Consider the following 21,977-nt stretch of genomic DNA (forward strand, 5'->3'; position numbering starts at 1 on the left):
AATAATTCAGAATCCATTGTTCCATCAATGATGGCAGGCTGTTTTGGCCAAGATGTAACAAAACATGCCCAAGCCATGATACTACCACCACCATGTTTCATAGATGGGATAAGATTCTTGAATGTAGTGTGTTCTTTTCTCCGAACATAATAGCTTCTCATTTAAACCAATAAGTTCTATTTTGGTTTCATCCATCCATTAAAACTTTCTCCAATAGTCCTCTGGCTTGTCCACATGATCTTTAGCAAGCAATTTTTTTTTTGGAGAACAGTGACTTTCTTCTTGCAACTCTGCCATGCACAGCATGGTTGCTCAGTGTTCTCCTGATGGTGGGCTCATGAACATTAAAATTAGCCAATGTGAGAAAGGCCTTTAGTTGCTTAGAAGTTACCCTGGGAACTTTTGCAACCTCGCAGACTATTACACCTTCTGCTTTGGAGTGATCTTTGTTGGTCGACCACTTCTCGGGAAGGTAACTGTGGTCTTGAATTCCCTCTATTTGTACACAATCTGTCTGACTGTGGATTTGTGGAGTCCAAACTCTTTAGAGATGGTTTGTAACCTTTTCTAGCCTGATGAGCAACATTAACTCTTTTTCCGAGGTCCTCAGTAATTTCCTTTGTTCTTGACATGATTCACTTCCACAAACACGATCAGACTTTGATAGATCCCTGTTCTCTGAATAAAACGTGTCACGTACTGACATTTGATAGTTATTGCACTGACTGAAAACACCTCTGCACAGATGGACTCTAATTTCACCTTTAAATTAACTGATAATCCAAGAGATTCACATAATTTTGCCATTCAAAGATATGCAATATTGGATCATTTTCCTGAATAAATAAATGACAAAGAATTTTTTTTTGTCTAATTTGTTTGATTGGGTTCTCATTGTCTACTTTCAGGACTTGTGCGAAATCTGATGATGTTTTGGGTCATATTTATGCATAAATATAGAAATTGCTAAAGGGTTCACAAACTTTCAAGCAGCACTATATATTTATATAATCTTTCAAAGAAATATAGCATGCAGGTTATTCAGACTACTGTGATTAATTTTATGTTTTTATTTTAATGATGCTTTTTTATTTTAATATTTATTTTATATGTTCTTTGTATGGAAAAGAACTGCGTGAACATTCTTCATAATATCACCTTTTGTGTTTTACAAGTCACACAGATTTGTAACTACTTGAGGGAGAGTAAATGAATACCAAATGTTCATTTTTGGATGAATTCCTACCTCTTTTTAACTTGTGCTATAGCTTCTGTTTCTCAAATATGAATTCTTCCTTCTTGTTTTAAGAGTGGCCTGAATTATTGTTTTCTGCATGCTTCTCGTGTCTTTTATTTCACACTATATTATCTGTCTTCTGTATATTTTAACTGTATTATCTTCTCCTTTTTTTACTTACATCTGCGGTCATGGCACAGTCTTACGATATTAGGTGGCAAATATGTTTTTATATGTATGTAAGCATTTGTGCACACGTATTAGACCGTGCACATTCTACTAACACTCAGCCCATCAGATCTGTGTGTAGCAAAGTAGCAAATGTAACTTTTTATGTGTTCATGTACTTTGCCACCCAGTGTAAGGTTGCACTGTTGTTTTTCTGACAGTTTACCTTGTGCTGTATGTGCCCATTTCCCTTGTCCCTTCTCTGTGTTTATTTCAATCTAGAAATACCATCTATCGTGGATCTCTTTTCAGACCACTGCAATTTTTCTGTAAAGCCCGGTATGTGACCAGCCCAGAAGCATGTTGAAGCGCATGTGTGCTGCTTGTGATCTCATGCATTCCAAATCCCACGCTGATCAAAGCTCATTTCTCACTCTGATGGTTTTAAAAGATTGCATGATGAAAATCTAACACATTCCCTGCACCTATAATTGGTGGGATAACAGTTTGATTTAATTTAACTGGCTGAGTGATTTTTGATCTGGAAATCACATTATCACTTGACATCAAGGAACAAACATCACAACATCAAATCGACATTAGCTATGGCTACACCGGGCTAGAGATGGAGAGGAAACATCCAGTGATAGAATTAGGACAGATTTATAATTATTATATTTATATGATCAGTTTATGAGAAAAACAGAGTGAGCTGCCTACCCAGAAAGCCTTTTAAGGCATCATCTAATGCAAAGGCGTAAAAGGCAGTTTTTCATCTAACATGCCTAATTATATATATATATATAATATATATATATTTTTTTTTAATCATTCACTGATGAGGTTTTATGAAAAATATGTTATTTCACAAAGCTGCTGCCTATGCAGACAGCAAGGCAGCTCACTACATTTTGGAACAAAGTTGTTCAGTAGTTCACTTAAAATTCCATCTCAGAATGTTCCATTTCTGCAACATTTTAAATGCTATGATATACATACACTTCTTGATGTACAAAAGTCTCCTCTCAGAAAACACAGCTACCATTACCTTTAAACTGCACTGCAGCGTGCTTACCCTAACAAGCAGGAGAATAATCAAAGCATAGCTGAGCGTATAGCTGGTTCATCCATGCACAGATATTAGTGACAGCTGTTGCACAGGCATGGCTGTATCTGCAGCGAGGAGCGTGCTAATGGCTATGAGCTCGCTCTAATGTTCACCTTACAGTTATTGTTATCGCAAATGCTCTCAAATAATCTGTGAAGATCCACGGGAAATATTTATGGGTGGATTAATTGGCCCTTCTAAATGGTGTGAAACTCAAGAGTGCAAATACAGAATATAGATACATTTATGCTTATGTAAATGAAGTACTGCTTTCATGTATAATTTTTCCCACAAGTGAGTAGTGTTCGTGAGCTTGGGAAATTGAAGGATTTTAAAGATATCACTTTTGATTTTAGTTCAATCATTTAAAGAAATAATTACCCTCAAATGTATTATGTCATTTCAAACTCATATGACTTTCTTTTTTCCATGGCACACGAAAGGAGATGTTTTGAAGAATGTTCACGCTGCTCTTTTCCATACAACAACAGCATGCAATCACCAAGAGCTGTCAAGCTCCAGAAATTAGACAAAAGTATGCAAAGTATGCTCATATACAATATATTCCAAATCAATAAGACTAAAAAATAGGTTTTGCATTCTATGGAAAAGAGCAGTTTCATTCTTTGTGTTTCATTTAAGGAAGAAAGTCATACAGGTTTGGAATTCCATCATCTTTTTGGGGGGTGAACAATTGCTACTCAACCTGACTTAAAGGGATAGTTTGCCCAAAAAAGAAAATGATATCATTTACTGAAGTTTCATACAGTGGAAGACAGTGGTAAGCAAAAAATGTTGGTTACCAACTTTCTTCAAAATATCTTCTTTTACATTTCACAGAGGAAAGAAAGTCATACAAATTTGGAATGACATCAGGATGAGTAAATGATGACACAATTTTCATTTTGGGATGAATTGTATATGATGTGGCAACATTTCATTTGGGTCTAAATCCTTTACATGCTTCAGTTTCTCCAAAGGCTCTATTCAGGAACTATATTAGATGAGTAGATGTAGTTGAGTAAGATATTTCTACAGCATGTCAGAATTTCAAGTGCTGTGTTGTCTTCAGGCATGGCATTATCACGCTACAAGCGCTGTCTGAGTCCAACAGGAGACTCTGGCTGGAAGCTATGGATGGCAAAGAGCCGGTGAGTCCTTAAGCACATTTCTTACCTGATTTAATACAATATTCACATAGTTGTCATCATTTGCTCCTGTATTGATTCAAGCTTCTGAAGATCCTCAAGCTCAGGTATTTTTGTCAGAACATGTAAAAATCGATATGCAATTTATCTGAAATTTCATTGCTCAACAAATAATTCTTGATTCACTCAATATAATAATTTTTTTCTCTTTCAGATCTACAACCTTCCTGCTATTCTGAGCAAGAAAGAAGAAAGTAAGTTAAGTCTTTAAGCATAGCCACAGTGACATTAATTTATTATTCATTTTATTTTAAATTGTCTTGCCTATTTGTTTTTTTTTAAATCAGAGTCAGAGTGAGCTTAATGTTTGAATCAGACCTCACATGCTCTCATCAGATTAACTGTGTTTAACAAACGCTCGTCAGATAATGTGTTCTGTTTCCCTTCACTACACCCTTTGTGTGTCTCTGCTCTCTCATTTCCTTTTACAAGGTCGATCGCATTACATTTAGCACAACCAGAGTAAGCCGTATCCCCCTGAGTAAGACACAAGCTAAACCCATCTATTAAACATGTTGTTTCTTTTCACCTGTCTTTTGTAGCATGTTTAAATGAAGCTGGCTTTAATTTTGTGAGGAAGTGTATACAGCTGGTGGAGGTTAGAGGTGAGTTGTGTGTTTACTGGAGTTCTGATTTCTTATGTATAGGATATTTATTGTGGTTAAAGGATTCCATTTTTTATTATTATTATGACATCCTTATTGTAATAATAATAGGCCTTTGTGTGTAGTATTTTATCAAATATATTACTTAATTATAATATAAGTATATTATGGATCAACTGTTTAGATTTTGTAATTAGATTATATAAAGTAAAACAAAAAGTTATGTGTTATAATAGGTAAAATCTTACATCGGATTAAATCATTCATACATTGTTTGGTCTCTCTCTTTCAAAATTTAGAGTAAGTATGCTTGTGTGTTCTGTATGTACTGTATATATTCTTCTCTCAGCAGGGCTCAACACTATGGGTTTGTACAGAGTCGGTGGAATAAACTCAAAAGTGCAGAAGCTCATGACCACAGTCTTCTGTAAGTTACATCACTCTGTACAACTAATGCCAGCCTCGAGAACTAGACAAATAAATGTGTGACCCTTCAGGCCAGGGTTAAAAAAAACTATTCCTCTCGCAAAAGCTCTGTCAAATAAATAAATTTTGGAGCTTAACGTCACATCTGGTGCCTATTAATATTGTTCTGAAATATCTCAACAATTGTCTGGAATTAGTCTGTAAACCCTAAATCAAGTTTAAAAACTTCACTGACCAATTTAAAATATAAACACCATGTCACTATGAAACCCAAATGGACCATTTTATTATTTGGATTTATTTTATTTAAGGCATGTTGCACAGTTTAATATAATATATTCATTATCTTTAATCAAAAACATTATCTTCTCCTCCCCTTTGCAAGGACATCTCTTCCTTGGATAGATAGATATAGATAGATTCTCAAAACATAAATGTACATCATATAATAGTGTACAGTATAATATGTTTTTAAGAAAATGGGGAAAAAGTCTATTTTTTTATAAATTGAGTTTAGCACTGACAATTTATTGACAGTTGTCTATATTTTCACTTCCAGTTGTCATTACTGTAATGCCGAAACCCATAATAAATGAGGATATTAAATTCAATTAAATTATTTTTTAAAGGATGAGTGATTTATAGTGTCCTTAACTGTCATGAAAATGATGTTACGGTGCAAAAATCTGAATGATCCTAAAAATGACCTTAATTTTCTTGTAACTTTTTTTGGTTTGAAATATGACATTCTAAATTCCTTTTATTTCGGATTAGCAGTTTTCCATGAGTGCACAATTAATCTTGTACATGTTCCTGGTTTTCTCTTACAGCACCCAAAGCAGCATCAGATATGGATTTGGACCCAGATACCTGGGACAACAAGACCATCACCAGCGGCCTCAAGAATTACCTCAGGTTAGTGTGTTCCTCAGGTTTTGCTACATTTTACAGGCTGATGTTATTATTCCTAATGGAGATTCAAGCGGCTCGTTGGAACCGTACATTCAGGAATTAGACTGAAATAGAGTGTACCTTTCTCTGTCAGACCGAGTAAATAACAAAAGCATTTCATAGCAAAGAGCTAACAAGATGTAATTCTCGTGTCCGTCCACCAGGTGCCTTACTGAGCCTCTCATGACATACAAGCTCCACTCAGACTTCCTCTTGGCTGTCAGTAAGTTCTAAAGCTTTTGAATTACAACATTAACACCGAAAAGCTATAGACTGAATGTATATATTTGTGTTGAGTTTGTTTTGATGGTGTGTTGACATATTTGGTCTGTTTTCTTTCAGAATCTGATGATCAGAACTACAGAGTTTGTGCAGTTCACGCGCTGGTGCATAAACTACCTGACAAAAACAAAGAGATGCTGGAGATATTAATCAAACATCTACTCAAGTATGACTGAGCATGTAGATTTATATTGATTTTTTACTATTGAAAGGAAACTTTCCTCAAAAATGAGAACATTTCTCTCCCTAAACTCACTTTCTTTTCAGTCTTAATATGTTGTAGAATTATTTAAAGTGAAGATAGTTGATCACCAGCATGTTTTGGGTGCTGGCATCTTCACAAGACTTCTTAACTAGCATAACCAAGACCAAGATGTACTTCATCAATGTTCTTCACCACTTAAAATTTGGTGCTAAAAAAGCATTGCCCACTAGGTAGCGTAAGGTTGCATTAAGCACCAAAATCTGGTCTGGTCCTGCATGTAAGTTTACGTTGGTGTCAGGTGGTTTTGTGTCGTAATTAAGTTTTTTTAAGTGTGATATTGGTTTCCTGGATTTGACTGAACATGTGTCCCTGCAGTGTGTCCACTCACAGTGAGAGTAATATGATGACGGTGTCCAATCTGGGAGTGATCTTTGGCCCAACGCTCATGCGCTCACAGGAGGAAACCGTTGCCGCCATGATGAACATCAAATTCCAAAATATCGTGGTAGAAATTCTCATTGAAAATTTTGAAAAGGCAAGTGAAATCAAAGATAATACACAAAACAGACTCCTGTAAGAAATAATACATTCATACTGTATCTTTATTTGTATATGTCTATATCGACTACTGTTCAGAGTTTTGGGATTCGCCTATTGGAATTGCTCAGATTCTTCTTCTTCTTCTCCAAAATGAATTGTATTTTCGAGAGCCTAAACATGCTTGAAAACTCATGAAACTTTGCACACGTGCCAGAAGTGGCGAAAATTTACATCTGATATGGGTTTCAGAAGTGGGCGTGGCAAAATTGCTCAATAGCGCCACCTATAAATGTCAATGAAGTGCTTCTCGAGCTATGTTTCACATACATGTACGAAACCCAACAGGAAGTCTGTTGTTTTGAATTTTCTCTGCAAGTTTTGTGCTGTTTTTGCCATTTTCAGGCGTTGTTTTTAAGCGAACTCCTCCTAGAGATTTAAACAGATCAACACCAAATTTGGTCAGTGTAATCTAAAGCCCTTTGTGACGTTAAATTGCGAAGATCTTGCGTTCTCGTTGAAAGGCGTTTCCGTGGCGGCTTGACAAACTTTGATGTTTTGCCATGAAATAGGAAGTTGTTGTAATTCAGACAATGTTCGATCTGCCCCAAACTTCACATGTTTGACGAGTTCTGTCCTGAACACATCTGAATGGCCAATATTCTGTTATAATCATAGCACCTGTTGGCAGCAGGAAATGACTTGTTTTACACTAACTTAAACATGCAATGTCCAATCTGCCCTTAGACTTCACATATAGTCTTGGCCTGAAGACATCTAAAGGCCAATATACAGTTAAAATCATAGCGCCACCTGTTGGTAATAGGATATGTCATGTTTTACACTAACTCAAACATACCAAGTTCAATCTGCACCAAACTTCAAATGTTTTATCAAATCCTGGCTTGAAGACATAGACATCTATATGCCAATATTCAGTTATAATCATAGCACCACCTGTTGGCAACAGGATATGTCATGCTTTAGACTAACTTAAACATGTAGGCCCGGTTTCACAGACAGGCCTTAGACTAAACCAGGATTAGGCCATAGTTCAATTAGGACATTTAAATAACTTTTATAAACGTACTTAGAAAAAAAACATTACTGGTGTGCGTCTTGAGACAAAACAAAGGCACTGATATATTTTAAGATCAGTCAGTGCAAGTGTCTTTCAGTTGAAACAGCTCAGATTTACATTTTAGTCTTGGATTAGGCTTAAACCTTGTCTTTGAAACCGGGGGACAATGTTTAATCTGCACCAGACTTCACATGTTTGATTGAAAGTTCTGGCCCGGAGACATCTACATGCCAATATTCAGTTATAGTCATAGCGCCACCAGCTGGCAGCAGGAAGTTTGGCACATATAAACAACATATTCCTCATATGTTTACCACTTTAAATGTATATTGCTGACCTTCGCTGTTTTCCTAAAGCCACCGGGTTGCGGTGAGCCCGGGTGCGAGGGCCCTTTCAACGCTGCTTGCAGCTTTAATTTTTCATGCTTTTGAAAGAAATCTATTGTAAAAACATTATATCAATTTAAAATAATTATTTTCTATTCTAATATGTTTTAAAATGTAATTTATTCTTGAATTTTCAGCATAATTACTTATGTTTCAATACCACATGATCCTTCAAAAATAATTTCTAATATGCTGATTTAGTGCACAAGAAACATTTCTTTATATTATCAATGTTGAATGTGAAATTATCAATGTTATTTTTGTGTATATTTATGTATGTATATTTATATTATCAATGTTATTTTTGTGAAAACTCCTTTTTTTTCTTCCAGGATTATTTGATGAATAGAAAGTTCAAAAGAGCAGCATTTATTTGAAATACAAATATTTTGTAACAATGTAAAAGACTTCACTGTCACTTTTAATCAATTTAATGCATCCATGCTGTATAAATGTATTATTAGTATTATTACTTTATTTCTATCTTCACAGATATTTCATCAAGTGCCGGACCCTAATGTTCCCCTGCCACAGCCGCAGTCTCATCCGGGGTCTCGCAGGAACAGAGCCATCTGCCTCTCATCTGGACCACGCAAACCCAAGAGCCTCTACACACCCTCAATGTGCCTGGCAGACGCGGACAGTGAGTCTCAAAAGACCAGTCATCCTCACATTTCACATTCACTGCTGACAGTACATCCTTTATAACCACTTTTGAGAATAATGGAATCAATGAAAAGTAAAACACTGAAATACATTGCGGTATTGATAACTTTTGAGGAAAATGTGCCTTATTACCACAAAAAAATTCACAATATAAAAAAATAGGCTTCATAGGTTTGGATATTTATTTTCTTTTCGTTTTGAGGTGCAGTGTGACCAGGACATTGTGACATTTTCACAAGATGTGACTGTATTAAGAAATGTAATGTATTGAAGATAGTTTTCAGCTGTTATATGTCTTCACAGCACATGTTCACACTGCCCCTGCAGGTGACACGTTAAGCAGCAGTTCAGGCAGCACTCCAATCGGCAGCATGGACTCCCTCTCCTCCCACTCCTCAGAGCAGAACAGCTCCTCCAAAACCTGCTCCTCTCCAAAGCCCAAAGACAAGCCCCCCTTCCCCGGCCTGCAACGGACCCCTTCCTCCCTGTCCTCCAGCGAGGCCCAGGGCCCCACCTGCACCAGCAGTCCAGACTCCAGCTCCAGAGAGGACACAGCCCATGTGGACTTGGAGGACTCCTGCAGGTTGAACTCAGGCTCAGCAGCTGCCAGATCTTCACCAGCACCCACAAAGGCTCCTCACTCTGGAGTAGGAATCAAATCAGCACAGCTTAACCGCTCGAGTGCCCCGTCTCTAAGATCTTTAAACATCACAGAAGGTAGGGGCCAGTAATATGCATTACTGGTTAAAAGTTTTTAGTTTAAGTTGTCTTTTACTTTTATGTTTAAAAGTAAAAACATTTTGCAGTAATAATGATAAATAAATAAATAAATAAATGCAAATAAATGCAGCTTTGCTGAGCATGAGACACTTCCTTTGAAGTATATATGTGTGTGTGTGTGTGTGTGTGTGTGTGTGTGTGCGTGTGCGTGTGTGTGTGTGACACTGGAGCACAAAACCAGTCATAAGTAGCACGGGTATATTTGTAGCAATAGCTAGCAATACATTGAATGGGTCAAAATTATTGAGTTTTCTTTTATGCCAAAAATCATTAGTTACTTATAAAGATCATGTTCCATGAAAATATTTAGTACATTTCCTACTGTAAATATATCAAAACTTATTTTTTGATTAGTTATATGCATTGCTAAGGACTTAATTTGGACCACTTTAAAGGCAATATTCTCAATATGTAGATTTTTTTATTTTGGCCCCCTCAGATTTTCAAATTTGTATCTCGGCCAAATATTGTCCTATCCTAACAAACCATACATTAATGGAAAGCTTATTTATTCAGTTACTCAAATTGACCCTTATGACTGTTTTTTGGGTCCAGGGTCACACATATGTATATGTATGTATGTATGTGTGTATATATATATATATATATATATATATATATATATATATATATATATATATATATATATATATATATATATATATATATTAAAATGTCTTGTTTTTTTCTTTACAAAGTTATATTAAATTTGTTTTTTTTTCTATTATTTTATTTTTAATGTTGGTTTAAAACCTCTACACAAAAAGAAACCAATTTACTTATTTTGTTCTTTTGTGTTTTGGGCTGTCTGGAGGTCGTAAGAGCTGTGTGGGGTCTGTACAGAATCTAGCATGTGTAGTGCATAAAGATGGCATCAGATCCACAGCCTACCATGATCTGCCACCTAAAACGATCCTGCGCCGAAAGCTGGACAACAACAGCTCTACCAACGGCTATCAGAGACCAGGATCAGTGTAAGTGAAACTCTCTAATCAGTATCCAACCCACTGATGCTGAAGCTGACATTTGATGAAAATCCAGCTCTGTCTGTTCCTCTAGTACTCATTCTCAGATAAAAAGTCGTCCAGTTTTGTTAGAAGAAAAAAATTTGATATGTTGGGGAACAATGTCTACCCTGTGAGCCAATCAAAACTTCAATGACAGATTGCAGTCAACATTTGAGGATGAAGATAAAGTTCTTAAAATCTAATTCTGACCTTTTTTCCTCAGAATTGCATGATATAAACTCACAATTGCGAGTGATAAAATCAGAAATTTTGTCTTAAAGAGTTACTCGCAATTTTGAGTTTTTTTCTCGTAATTGCAAGTTTATATCTTGCAATTCTGACTTCTTTTCTCATAAAGTCCAATTCTGAGGGAAAAAATACTATTTACTATGAGTTTATATCTCACAATTTTCTTTATAACTCACAATTGTGTGTAAAAAAGCCAGAATTGCAAAATAAAAATGAAATTCTGAGAAAAAAGTCTCAATTGTGAGATAAAAACTCACAATTCAAAGAAAAAAGTCAGAATTGCAAGTTTATCTTGCAATTAACATTATCTTGCTATTAATATGAACTCACAATGAGCAGTAATTTTTTTTTACAGTATTTATTCATCTTAGTTAATGTTATCTAATAAAAAAATACAACTGTTCATTGTTAGTCCATGCTAAATAATCAGGTCCATTAAATAATATTAACAGTAATAATAATTTAATTTAATAATTTAGCATTTTGCATTGTTAGTTAAGGTTAACAAATGGAACACTTTTGAAGAATAAACTTTTGAGGAAATTGATTTGACAGGCAGAAGTAATATATATATATATATATATATATATATATATATATATATATATATATATATATATATATATATATATATATATATATATATATATATATATATATATACTGTATATACAGTGGTGGTCAGAATTATTGGCACCCTTGGTAAATATGATCAAAGAAGGCTGTGAAAATTAATCTGCATTGTGAATCCTTTTAATCTTTTATAAAAGAAAATCACAAAAATCTAACCTTTCATTTGAGGAATAAGAATTTAAAATGGGGGAAAATATCAGTATGAAATAAATGTTTTTCTCTAATACACATTGGCCACAATTAACAGCATCCTTTTATTCATTACTTTTTGAAACCTCTGTTTACCAGTTTAACAGCTTGAAATGTTCTCCTATAATGCCTGATGAGGTTAGAGAACACCGGACAAGAGATCAGAGACCATTCATTCATCCAGAATCACTCCAGATCCTTCAGGTTCACAGCTCCATGACTTCTCTTCAGTTCACCTCTCTCATTTTCTACAGGGGTCTGGTCAGAGGACTGGAATGGCCAGCAGAAGCTTGGTTTTGTGCTCAGTGACCCATTTTTGAGTTGTTTTTGAGGTTTGTGTTTGGATTATTGTACGGTTGGAAGATCCAAACATGGCCCATTATAAGATTTCTAACAGAGTCAGTCACTTATTGATTTTTTTATCTGTTGGTATTTGATAGAATCCATGATGCCATGTGTCTAAACAAGATGTCCAGGAGCTCCAGCAGAAATATAGGCCCACAACATTAAAAATACAGCAGTATATTTCATTGTACACATGGGGTAATTTTTTATCCCTGTGTTCACCAAACCCATCTTGAGTGTTTGCTGCTAAAAAGCTCATTTTTTAGTTTCATCTGACCATAGAAGCCAGTCCCATTTGAAGTTCCAGTCATGTCTGATAACTGAATATGCTGGAGTTTGTTTTTGGATGAGCTAGGAGATTTTTTCCTGAAACCCTCCCGAACAACATGTGGTGATGTAGGTGCTGTTTGACAATTATTTTTTTTAAGGTTTTCTGACCCCGAGACTCAACTATTTTCTGCAACTCTCCAGCTGTGGTCCTTGGACAGTCTTTAGCCACTCAAACTCTCCTTCTCACCGTGCATTAGGACGATATAGACACATGTCCTCGTCCAGGCAGATTTGTAACATTTTCTGTTGATTGGAAATTCTTAATTATTGCCCTGATGGTGGAAATGGGAATTTTCACTGCTCTAGCTTTTTTCTTAAAGCCACTTCACTAATTTGTGAAGCTCAATTATCTTTTGCTGCACATCAGAAATATATTATTTGGTATTTCTCATTGTCTCATTTTTTCTCCTATTTATATTCCTGTGAAACAGGATGCCATGGCTGGATAATTTTATGTTCCTAATCCCCCTGGAGTACTCAAAATTGTAAATATGCATGGGAATATACTTCAAAGATATTTAACCCATAATAATTTCTAGGGGTGTCAATAATTGTGTCCAATGTGTATTTGAGAAAAACATTTCTTTCATAATGAGATTTCCTCATTTTCAATTGTTTTAGTTCAATGAAAGGTTACATTTTTGTGAATGTTTTTAATAAAAGATCTAAAGGATTAATGATGCAGATTAATTTTTTCAGGCTTTTTTGTTCACATTTATCAAGGGTGTAAATAATTCTGTCCACCACTCTGTGTGTGTATATATATATATATATATATATATGTGTATATAATTGTATTTGTATTTTTGTTATCTCCGTGTAGTTGATTTATAGTTCAGAAATAATCATGAGAATCACAGAATGTACATCTGTGGTTAGATGTACATTCAAATTATTGTTAGCTTTTAAAACACTACATCATGTGGAATGTAAAAACATTATTCAGTGTGCATAGTGAGGAAACATCGTGCATTACGGTATTTTGTAGTGAAGTTGCTGGCTTGGAGAGGAAGCTGCTGAATGGAGATTGATGGCAGTTGTTCTTTGTTGGCAGGAGTTTTAATTACGCTGCTGAAAGGGTTGATGTGACCCAGCGCTGGTTTTTATACTCTCTGCAGGGAAGGATATATAATTTTACTTGTCATGACAGAAAAAAAAGAAACATCACAACTCACTTAAGAGGACTCGATTCAAAAACACTTTTATTTGCTTATATAAGATGTACAGCCACAAGTGTTTGAAACATGTTGATTTGAAAACATGTTTGGCCTGTGAATTTGTATGTTACTTTAAAAGTTATAAAGTGTACATGAATCAAATATGATGCTCACGTCTATATAACTATGCATATATCCTTACTGTAAATTTACCAGTGATAAATGTAGGATTTTGGCTTACACCAATGTTTTTTTACTGTAAATGCAAGGGTCAAATTGTATTTACAGTACCTGCTTTAGCTGAAAATGGTTTGTTTATTCAGCCTAATTCTTGTGATCATGAAGTTGACTACCCTAACATTTGGTATGGTTGTATGTTCCAGGGTGGCTGCCAGAGCGCTGCTTTTTGAGAACCCATCAGCTGTAAAACCTCCTCCCTTGGGAAGGTACCAATGGACACGGCCCATAAAAACATCACTGTTTCAAATATATTTGATGGCAAACGTCATAAAAAATAATAAATAATAAAACAGTGTATGAGCACATGCGTAAATCATTTCTAATTTTAATCCACAGAGATGCCAAAGCCATATTTTCATGTGAAGCAGAACACAGCAATGAGCTGAGCTTCCCACAGGGGGCTCACTTCTCCAACGGTGAGTCTATCTATCTATCATCTATCTATCTATGAATGACCTTTGAATGATCTGTGGCTGCCATAAATACTAAGAAACATGGAGCAGTTCTGGCCATGAATATGACACCAAATCGGTGTACTGCTGTTTTGGGAATGTGTTTTGAGGGAAGTTAAAATATGTACGTCTTTTATGACTTGCAGTGACGGTTACAAATCTCAAAAAGAGAATGAGCTATGACTGGACTGATGCGCACTGATAGGCACTAATATTGATAGAAAATAATGCATTCCTGCTCTGTGGAATGACCATCTGCTGTTGTTCTCCGTACATGTCAGGACTGGGATTATACAGCTGGATGTATTTTCCACAAAGGAACAAACTTGGCTGGGCACCAGGGCATGGCAACAGGTCACAGTAACCTGGTGAAGGCAGCGTCTTCCCCTCTCTAAAGCTCAGCAAACACTTAGCACAACATAAACCTCCTCTTACCCATCAACCTTCTCACCATGTTGACTTTTGAGAGCTTTGCTTATAAAAAGCGATTTAAAACCTCTTTATTTGGTAGTCTCATATGCCTAATGCTTTACAGCCTAAACAGATGCTTTGATAGATCAGAGTATGTTGAAATGCGTCATTACAGAGTCATTTGTGATGTCCTTTGAAAGCATTTATGGGGGTTATTTATCAGAGAAAACCTGACCTGATTTGAACCTTCATTAATTAAAACTCTGCATATGTGGTTCATTGATGCCCCCCCTTTCCTGAGATTACCATTGTTTTGTGAAGATTATGGCCAAACAAATCACTTTAAACATGATAGCTCCAGTGTTTCAAGTTTGTTTAGGACTTATACACATGCTGTGTTTGTCTGATATGAGGTTAAATTGTCAACGTATCAAAATCAAACGTCTGATCACATGACTTATACAGTATATAATATTATATATTAAATAATAGCACACCTCAGTAAACCAGATGATTTAAGGTAGCATTCAAGTCTGTACTTAACATGTGGGATGACATCCAGGTAAATGCCAAATTTAATGCTTAGGGTTTGTGGGCTCAACAATAAGGATATTTGCTTGTTTTGCCTACAATTTTACTGACCCCATCAAACCAGTGACATTTTATTTTTGACTATGTGTTTTTGTGCCATGAAAAAAATGAAGTTAAATTAAGTTTTAGTCATGCTTCTAAGATTAAGACATTAATGCTATTCATGCTACTGTATGTCATAATGTTTTGGTAACATCAAATCAGCAAACAACATTCAACTTAATATGAATTCATTTAAATTAATTGAATTATTAATTTAAATAAATATAAAAGTGTTAAGTTTTCTTTCTCTCTCCCTCCATATATATGTGCAATATCACACGAGTAGTAGTGCAATATGGCTGTATATCAGCACGGCTGTGATTCGGCCATAGGCACAAGAGAAAGAAAGCTTAACACTTTTATATTCGCATGCTTCATTAAAAGCTTACTGTATTAAAAGATCACAGGATTATGATTACATGATTATCTGCACCTGATACAGCATTCATTCTTCAGTTCAATCTCATATTCACAATAAATCATTAGATTGAATGTCCACAAAGGAAAGCTAAATCTTTGTCGTACTATCCTTTCATCTGTTAAGGGTGATTTCCGATGACAGAGCTGCTCAGTGCATTTGTTGCCTGCATCTTACAAGATGTTGGTGAAAGTAAAAATAACTTCCTTGTTTACAAACCTGTTTCAGTCTGTTTCAGTATAAAAGTCTTTATTGCTGGCTCACTCATAAAGTGTCTTGGCACAGAATAATGCAACTAAAATCACCATCACAAACACCAACTGTGGCTTTGTGCCTACAGCTGAATCCCAGCTGTGCTGATAAACAGCCATATCGCACTGCTGCTTGGGATATTGCTCAAATATAGTCAGTAATTGATGGAAATTATTTAGAAACAATATTTTTCTGGAATTTTCTAAGCTTACTGATTGATTTGTAATTTCTAATTAATAAACGCTTCAACAACTAAGACATTATTGGTAACATCAAATCAGCAAACAACATTCAATTTAATACTGAATAATTTATTTAATTTTGCTAAATATACAAGACGTGTACAAGATCAACATAGGTAAGCTCTGTTGACCCAATGATGTCATCTGTCCCAAAACTCTTTCAAAAATGGTCTTAGGCCACATATCCATTGTTGTGTCCCAGTTTATTTTAATACTTAAGTATGAGTACTGATAATATAGATTTTACCTATCAAGTCTTCACCTCTGTAAACGTTCTCATTTTCCTCTGTGTAGTGTATCCTTCAGTGGAACCGGGCTGGCTCCAGGCAACGTTTGAGGGCAAAACAGGCCTCGTTCCTGACAATTACGTGGTGTTCCTCTGACAGGAGGGGCCAAGCATTTCATGGTATCCATGGCAACATCAACTTTAGATCAAGGGCTTTAAATATATGTCAATTGTTGACGGATGTGTAAGTGGACTGTGACATTCATATGGCATTGAATATTAAGAGATCATGGACGGTACACAGACCTCAATGATGCAGCACAAGGGTGATTAATGTCTGAATCGCAGCTGTAATAATCTATACAAATGGGTTCCAAAGCGTTTGAAATTGACATCATGTGCTGTTTGAGTCTAGATACACAAATTCACAGACACATACACTGAGATCAGGAGGTGCGATGGACTGCACTAAATGGTCCTTTTAGGTCTAATATGTGGTAGAATACTGTAATTTTGTTAAGAAATATCAGCTAAAAGGATAAGAATATTAAACCTCAGCAGTAAATATTTGAGCTGTGAATCACTGTCATGTTTAACTTAAGTCAGCAGTACCCAAACTCTGCTGTGTGTGTGGTTTATTTCATCATGAATGTACTTACTTTTACTGTCATTAATGTTCAAAAGTCTGAAACCACATTTTTAGGATTCTGAACATTTTAAACAGAAACTTTAACAAAATGCATTTCTGCTGTGACTAATCAATTACGTTTAAGTTTTCAAGAAAATCGCGACTTTTACCATGTGGTCAGATTTCCAGCTTAACACTGAAGCTTAAGATGCTCTTTGGAACATCTTTAAATCATGCTGGAGAACATGATCATCAGGTTTAGTTATGCAGCTTGAGTGCTGCTGACATAAAAGAGACCAAAATATATATTTACATATTTTCAGTTATAATATTCATATGCATCACGTTATTCTGTTATTAAAATGTGTATTGAAAGTAAAAATTATTAAAAATGTATGGTATTGACAAATAGAATTCTACATGCAGTACTGAAATCAGCCATTTAAGCATAAATGTTTGGTGGACAGTGAAATGTTCCAGTTTTGCGCTGAAATATCAGCAACCTTGGAAGACTGCATTATTCAGTCACATTAGTGGAACACAACTAAGTGTTCCAGTTATTTATAATTTAAATGTCTTGATATTTTCCTATAGCCTGCACATTCCTAATCCTGAAAGTTTGGAAATCTGTGGTTTAGAGCATGAGATAACAGTGGATCATGCCTCAGTTTAGCATCCAGGTTACTGCAGAATGTCAAGTAAAATGCAGTCTTTACAAATCAGTCATTCTTGAGAAGTGGGAAAAAAACGGGTGCAAAATTGAAAAAAAATAAAACCTTGTACTCAGACAAAAGAAACTATATTTATGTATCTTATATGTACTAAGCTACTGAACTATGCTTTGATACAACCTTCAAACTTTTCTCTTTTTTTAACAAAATCTGCTTTTTACCTTGGACTGTGTTATATAATTTCAACTTTATCTTTAACAGCATTCAACGTGTTTTTTTAACATTTCAAAACACATTCTCATGTTACAGATTACATTTTCACATGTGACCAATAATTTCACAACAAATATAAAATAATGAAATATTAACTAAATATTCATCTGACAGTGGTGACAAAAACCTGACCTTTTTAACTATTAAATACATTGAATCGATCAATTACTGTATTAAAACAAACACATCAAACAGTGAGTATGTTATTGTTTATGAAGCTTTTATTCAAGAGTCACATTTAAGTATTTTGATATATCATTGGAACACAAAATCTTATGGTGGTGACAAATTTGGCATTTCTTTCACAAAACAAATGGAGTTAATGTAGTAATTTAGTTTTTTTTTTCTATTGATGCTAGATGCTAATGGAACCCGCTTCAGGAGAATCTAAATATTTCAAATAATTTCCTCAGAAATTGGAAGATGGTGTTGACATATCATGGTTGTGAGACAGGAAATATTTAACATTAGGGTTTAAACTATAAAACTGACCAAAGCCTGTCTGACGCTGCTATCAAGTAAAAAAAAATACACACAATCAGTTACAATTGCTGGACGTGTTTTGTCCCATGTCTCAAGAATGACTGAAATATTGTTGCTGTAACATCTTCATTGTACATTGCAATTTCCAATGTCTTACAAGCATTTCACACAACTGTTTCCAGCATTTTAAAGCTCCTAAACGATCCAATTTGAATGTTATTTTCAGTGGGGTGACCAAAATGTACTATCGTGAACAAACACTTAATTAAACAAAATATCAAATCACCATTATAACCCGTAAATGGCAGCAGATGAACACTTATTGGCTTATTAGTTATTCATACTTTTTCCTTTGTATTTTAAAATGATAAAATCACTATTGTAAAATATCAAATCAAGAAATCAGATTTTGACAGAGTTTTGCGCTTTTTTTGTGTATGAAGTAATAAAAATCAAAAAGTGCTTTGAAAAACAACGTGATGTTCAGGTTATACAAGTTTAAAATGACACCATGTCCGTGTCAACAACACCAATAAGGTACGTTCCGGTCGTCTTATTGTCTCCGTAATGAAATATTCCAAACTTGTATTATGAAGATAAAAATTTAGATGATAGAAGTTTATGTATATGGATGATTATTTTGTAAATCGTATATTTTTCTTCTTAATTCATTTTTGTTCTGTCAATAAATTTGTTTATAAAATGAGATCCACTTCTTGTCTTCTATTTAAGAAAAGTTCAATCATCAGAAATAAATCTCAGAAATCAGTAACTTTGTTCCGGTGGAGATCTGAGGAGAAACGGCATCAGAAGTATTTGGAAAGGAGGCAATTGCCAAGATCCCAGTGTTCTTTCCCATTTAAATACATGAGAATGCTCCGTGCCCTTGACTCCTGATGTTGGCCCGATACTCCCTTCAGCTAAACCATCAAGGTCACAGGGAGGAAATGACATATTTATTTTTCTAAATTTATGCTCTCCTAGGTGAAAACAAAGTGCACTTCCATAATGTACTTAAAGTGCTCTATTTTCGAGCACTAATTTTGTACTTAATATACTAAAAATTATTCTTTAGTACTACTTAAGAAAAACTTAAGGTCATCTAAGTGTACACTTTTAACATACTATCTCTGTTTAAAACAAAAAAATATTTCATTTGGCACTAAAGGGGTCATATGATGCGCTTTCAAGTTTCCTTTCTCTTTGGAGTGTTACAAGCTGTTTGTCCATAGATAAGATCCCTGAAGTTGCAAAGACTAAAGTCTCAAAACCAAAGAGATATTCTTTATAAAAGTTAAGACTCGACCACGCCCCCCTAAAACGCCTCATTCAAACACGCCCCCACATGTCTACGTCACGGTGTGGGAAGATTTGCAAAACACCACCCAAAAGTATACTCAGTGAAAGAAGGCGGAACTATTATTCTCGCTGTAGTGTTGTTGCTGCCGCCGGCGCCATGTCCTGGAGATGCTGTGTTTCGTTGTGAAAGCGAAAGTACTTTGTTTGGGCTTCCAAAAGAGGACACAACTAGAAATCAGTGGTTAAGTTGTATTTACAACACTGTTCCACAACAGTTCAACCTAAATGGGGCGGTCGTGGCCTAATGGATAGAGAGTTGGACTTGTAACCTGAAGGTCGTGGGTTTGAGTCTCAGGTCTGGCAGGGATTGTAGGTGGGGGAGTGAATAACCAACACTCTCTCCACCCTCAATACCACGACTGAGGTGAGACCCTTGAGCAAGGCACCGAACCCCCAACTGCTCCCTGGGCGCTGCAGCATTGGCTGCCCACTGCTCCAGGTGTATGTTCACTACTTGGATGGGTTAAATGCAGAGCACAGATTCCGAGTATGGGTCACCATACTTGGCCACACACCACTTCCCTTTCCTTTCCCTAAATATTCGAGTTTGTGCAGTACATTTTATTGGAGGACTATTTCCTGAAGCTGGAAGAGTAGCCTACAATGCCAGCTGTGCACAAAGGCTGTTTCTATAAAGTGGGGCAATTCCAACTTTGCAAGGACAGTCTGGCGCTTCTGACTCACAGCCTGTAAGTAAGTTTTCTTATTTTAAAGAATTTGCCACTGACGATTCAAACGCAAGTTTTGAGCATTGTAGAGTAGTGCTTGTTGTTTGCCGTTTCTCCGATCACAAATGCAGACATAGTAATGTTTCCGCGGCGAGATGCAACTTTACGCGTAAAAAGACCGCATGAGTCATTATACTCAGTAATTATGTCCCCACTGGATGCAACAAATTCCTAGTTTATAATGGGTTTAATTGTTTTTGTGTAGTCGCGCCGGGACACGGCATCACAATACAGTGAGGGGCGTAACATATTCGGCCAATCACAACGCACTGGATAGCTGGCCATTCAGAGCATGCCTCGCTTCTCAGAACGATGAGCTTTGTAAAAATCAGCGCATTTCAGAAAGGTGGGCCATAGAGGAGCAACAATAATGTACTGTGTACTAATGTATGTGGAAAATAATGTTGTTTTTTTTACCTTAAACCGCATAAACACATTACATTACACCAAATAATTTTCTTTTTAAAGTGAAGTGACATACGGCCAAGTATGGTTACCCATACTCAGAATTCATGCTCTGCATTTGACCCATCCAAAGTGCACACACCCAGAGCAGTGGGCAGCCATTTATGCTGCGGCGCTCGGGGAGCAGTTGAGGGTTCGGTGCCTTGCTCAAGGGAACCTCAGTCGTGTATTGAGGGTGCAGAGAGCGCTGGTTATTCACTCCCCCTGCCGGACCTGAGACTCAAACCTGCAACCTTTGGATTACGAGTCCTACTCTCTAACCATTAGGCCACGACTTCCCCGACTCTCTAACCATTTACCAACGTCAAATGACCCCTTTAATGTTTTCCTACAAAACCACCACTGGCTCTGCACCCCTTTACCTAAATTCATTACTTCAGACTTATGTGCCCTCTAGAAGCTTGTGTTCTGCAAGTGAACGTCGCTTTATTGTGCCATCCCAAAGAGACACAAAATCACTTTCACAGACTTTTAAATTAAATGTTCCCTCCTGGTGGAATGACCTGCCCAACTCAATCCAAGCAGCTGAGTCATTCTTCAAGAATCGGCTATTAACACATCTCTTCCATCTTTATTTGACCCTCTATCTCTAGCACTCTCTATTCAAATTCTATTCTTAAAAAAAAAACGCGCACTAGCTTTTCTAATCTTTTTGTATTCTATTTGGTTTCTTTTTATCTATTATACAGTTAACAAAAGCAAAAAAAAGGCCTCTTACACTAGCTTGCTCTATTGTTTTTCTATCCTGTATTTTTTTATTATTTATTATATAATAAAAAAACTTGCTACGTGTACTGCGTTAAGCTACCTGAGACTTCCCTGATAGCAAATTGGTTGTGGGCCTTATCTGGTTGAATATAGTTGTTATAGCACTTGCATGGCATTGCTCTTTTGTTGATTTTGATTGCTTCCATTGTCCTCATTTGTAAGTCGCTTTGGATAAATG

At 35.8% G+C, this 21,977-nt stretch overlaps 1 protein-coding gene across 7 annotated transcripts in view; it reads left to right on the forward strand.

The window, feature by feature from the left end:
- LOC306888430 (rho GTPase-activating protein 42-like) overlaps positions 1-19,186 on the forward strand; it is a 125,340-nt gene extending 106,154 nt beyond the window's left edge. The window contains exons 11-25 of one of the 7 annotated variants that reach the window (XM_079446723.1): positions 1,688-1,744; positions 3,586-3,664; positions 3,876-3,915; positions 4,264-4,326; positions 4,676-4,753; positions 5,583-5,667; positions 5,868-5,926; positions 6,046-6,151; positions 6,566-6,725; positions 8,687-8,837; positions 9,164-9,577; positions 10,455-10,614; positions 13,934-13,996; positions 14,127-14,206; positions 16,493-19,186. In XM_079446723.1, the coding sequence (XP_079302849.1) occupies positions 1,688-1,744; positions 3,586-3,664; positions 3,876-3,915; positions 4,264-4,326; positions 4,676-4,753; positions 5,583-5,667; positions 5,868-5,926; positions 6,046-6,151; positions 6,566-6,725; positions 8,687-8,837; positions 9,164-9,577; positions 10,455-10,614; positions 13,934-13,996; positions 14,127-14,206; positions 16,493-16,581 (1,684 nt within the window). In that variant the 3' untranslated portion in view covers positions 16,582-19,186. The remainder of the gene's footprint in view (positions 1-1,687; positions 1,745-3,585; positions 3,665-3,875; positions 3,916-4,263; positions 4,327-4,675; positions 4,754-5,582; positions 5,668-5,867; positions 5,927-6,045; positions 6,152-6,565; positions 6,726-8,686; positions 8,838-9,163; positions 9,578-10,454; positions 10,615-13,933; positions 13,997-14,126; positions 14,207-16,492) is intronic. The other 6 variants (XM_079446725.1, XM_079446724.1, XM_079446726.1 and 3 more) reach the window with 6 other exon arrangements.
- Positions 19,187-21,977: the final 2,791 nt, after the last annotated feature.

The sequence above is a fragment of the Barbus barbus genome (genome assembly GCF_936440315.1).
Source record: "Barbus barbus genome assembly, chromosome: 22".
In the NCBI taxonomy this organism is placed as follows: Eukaryota; Metazoa; Chordata; class Actinopteri; order Cypriniformes; family Cyprinidae; genus Barbus; species Barbus barbus.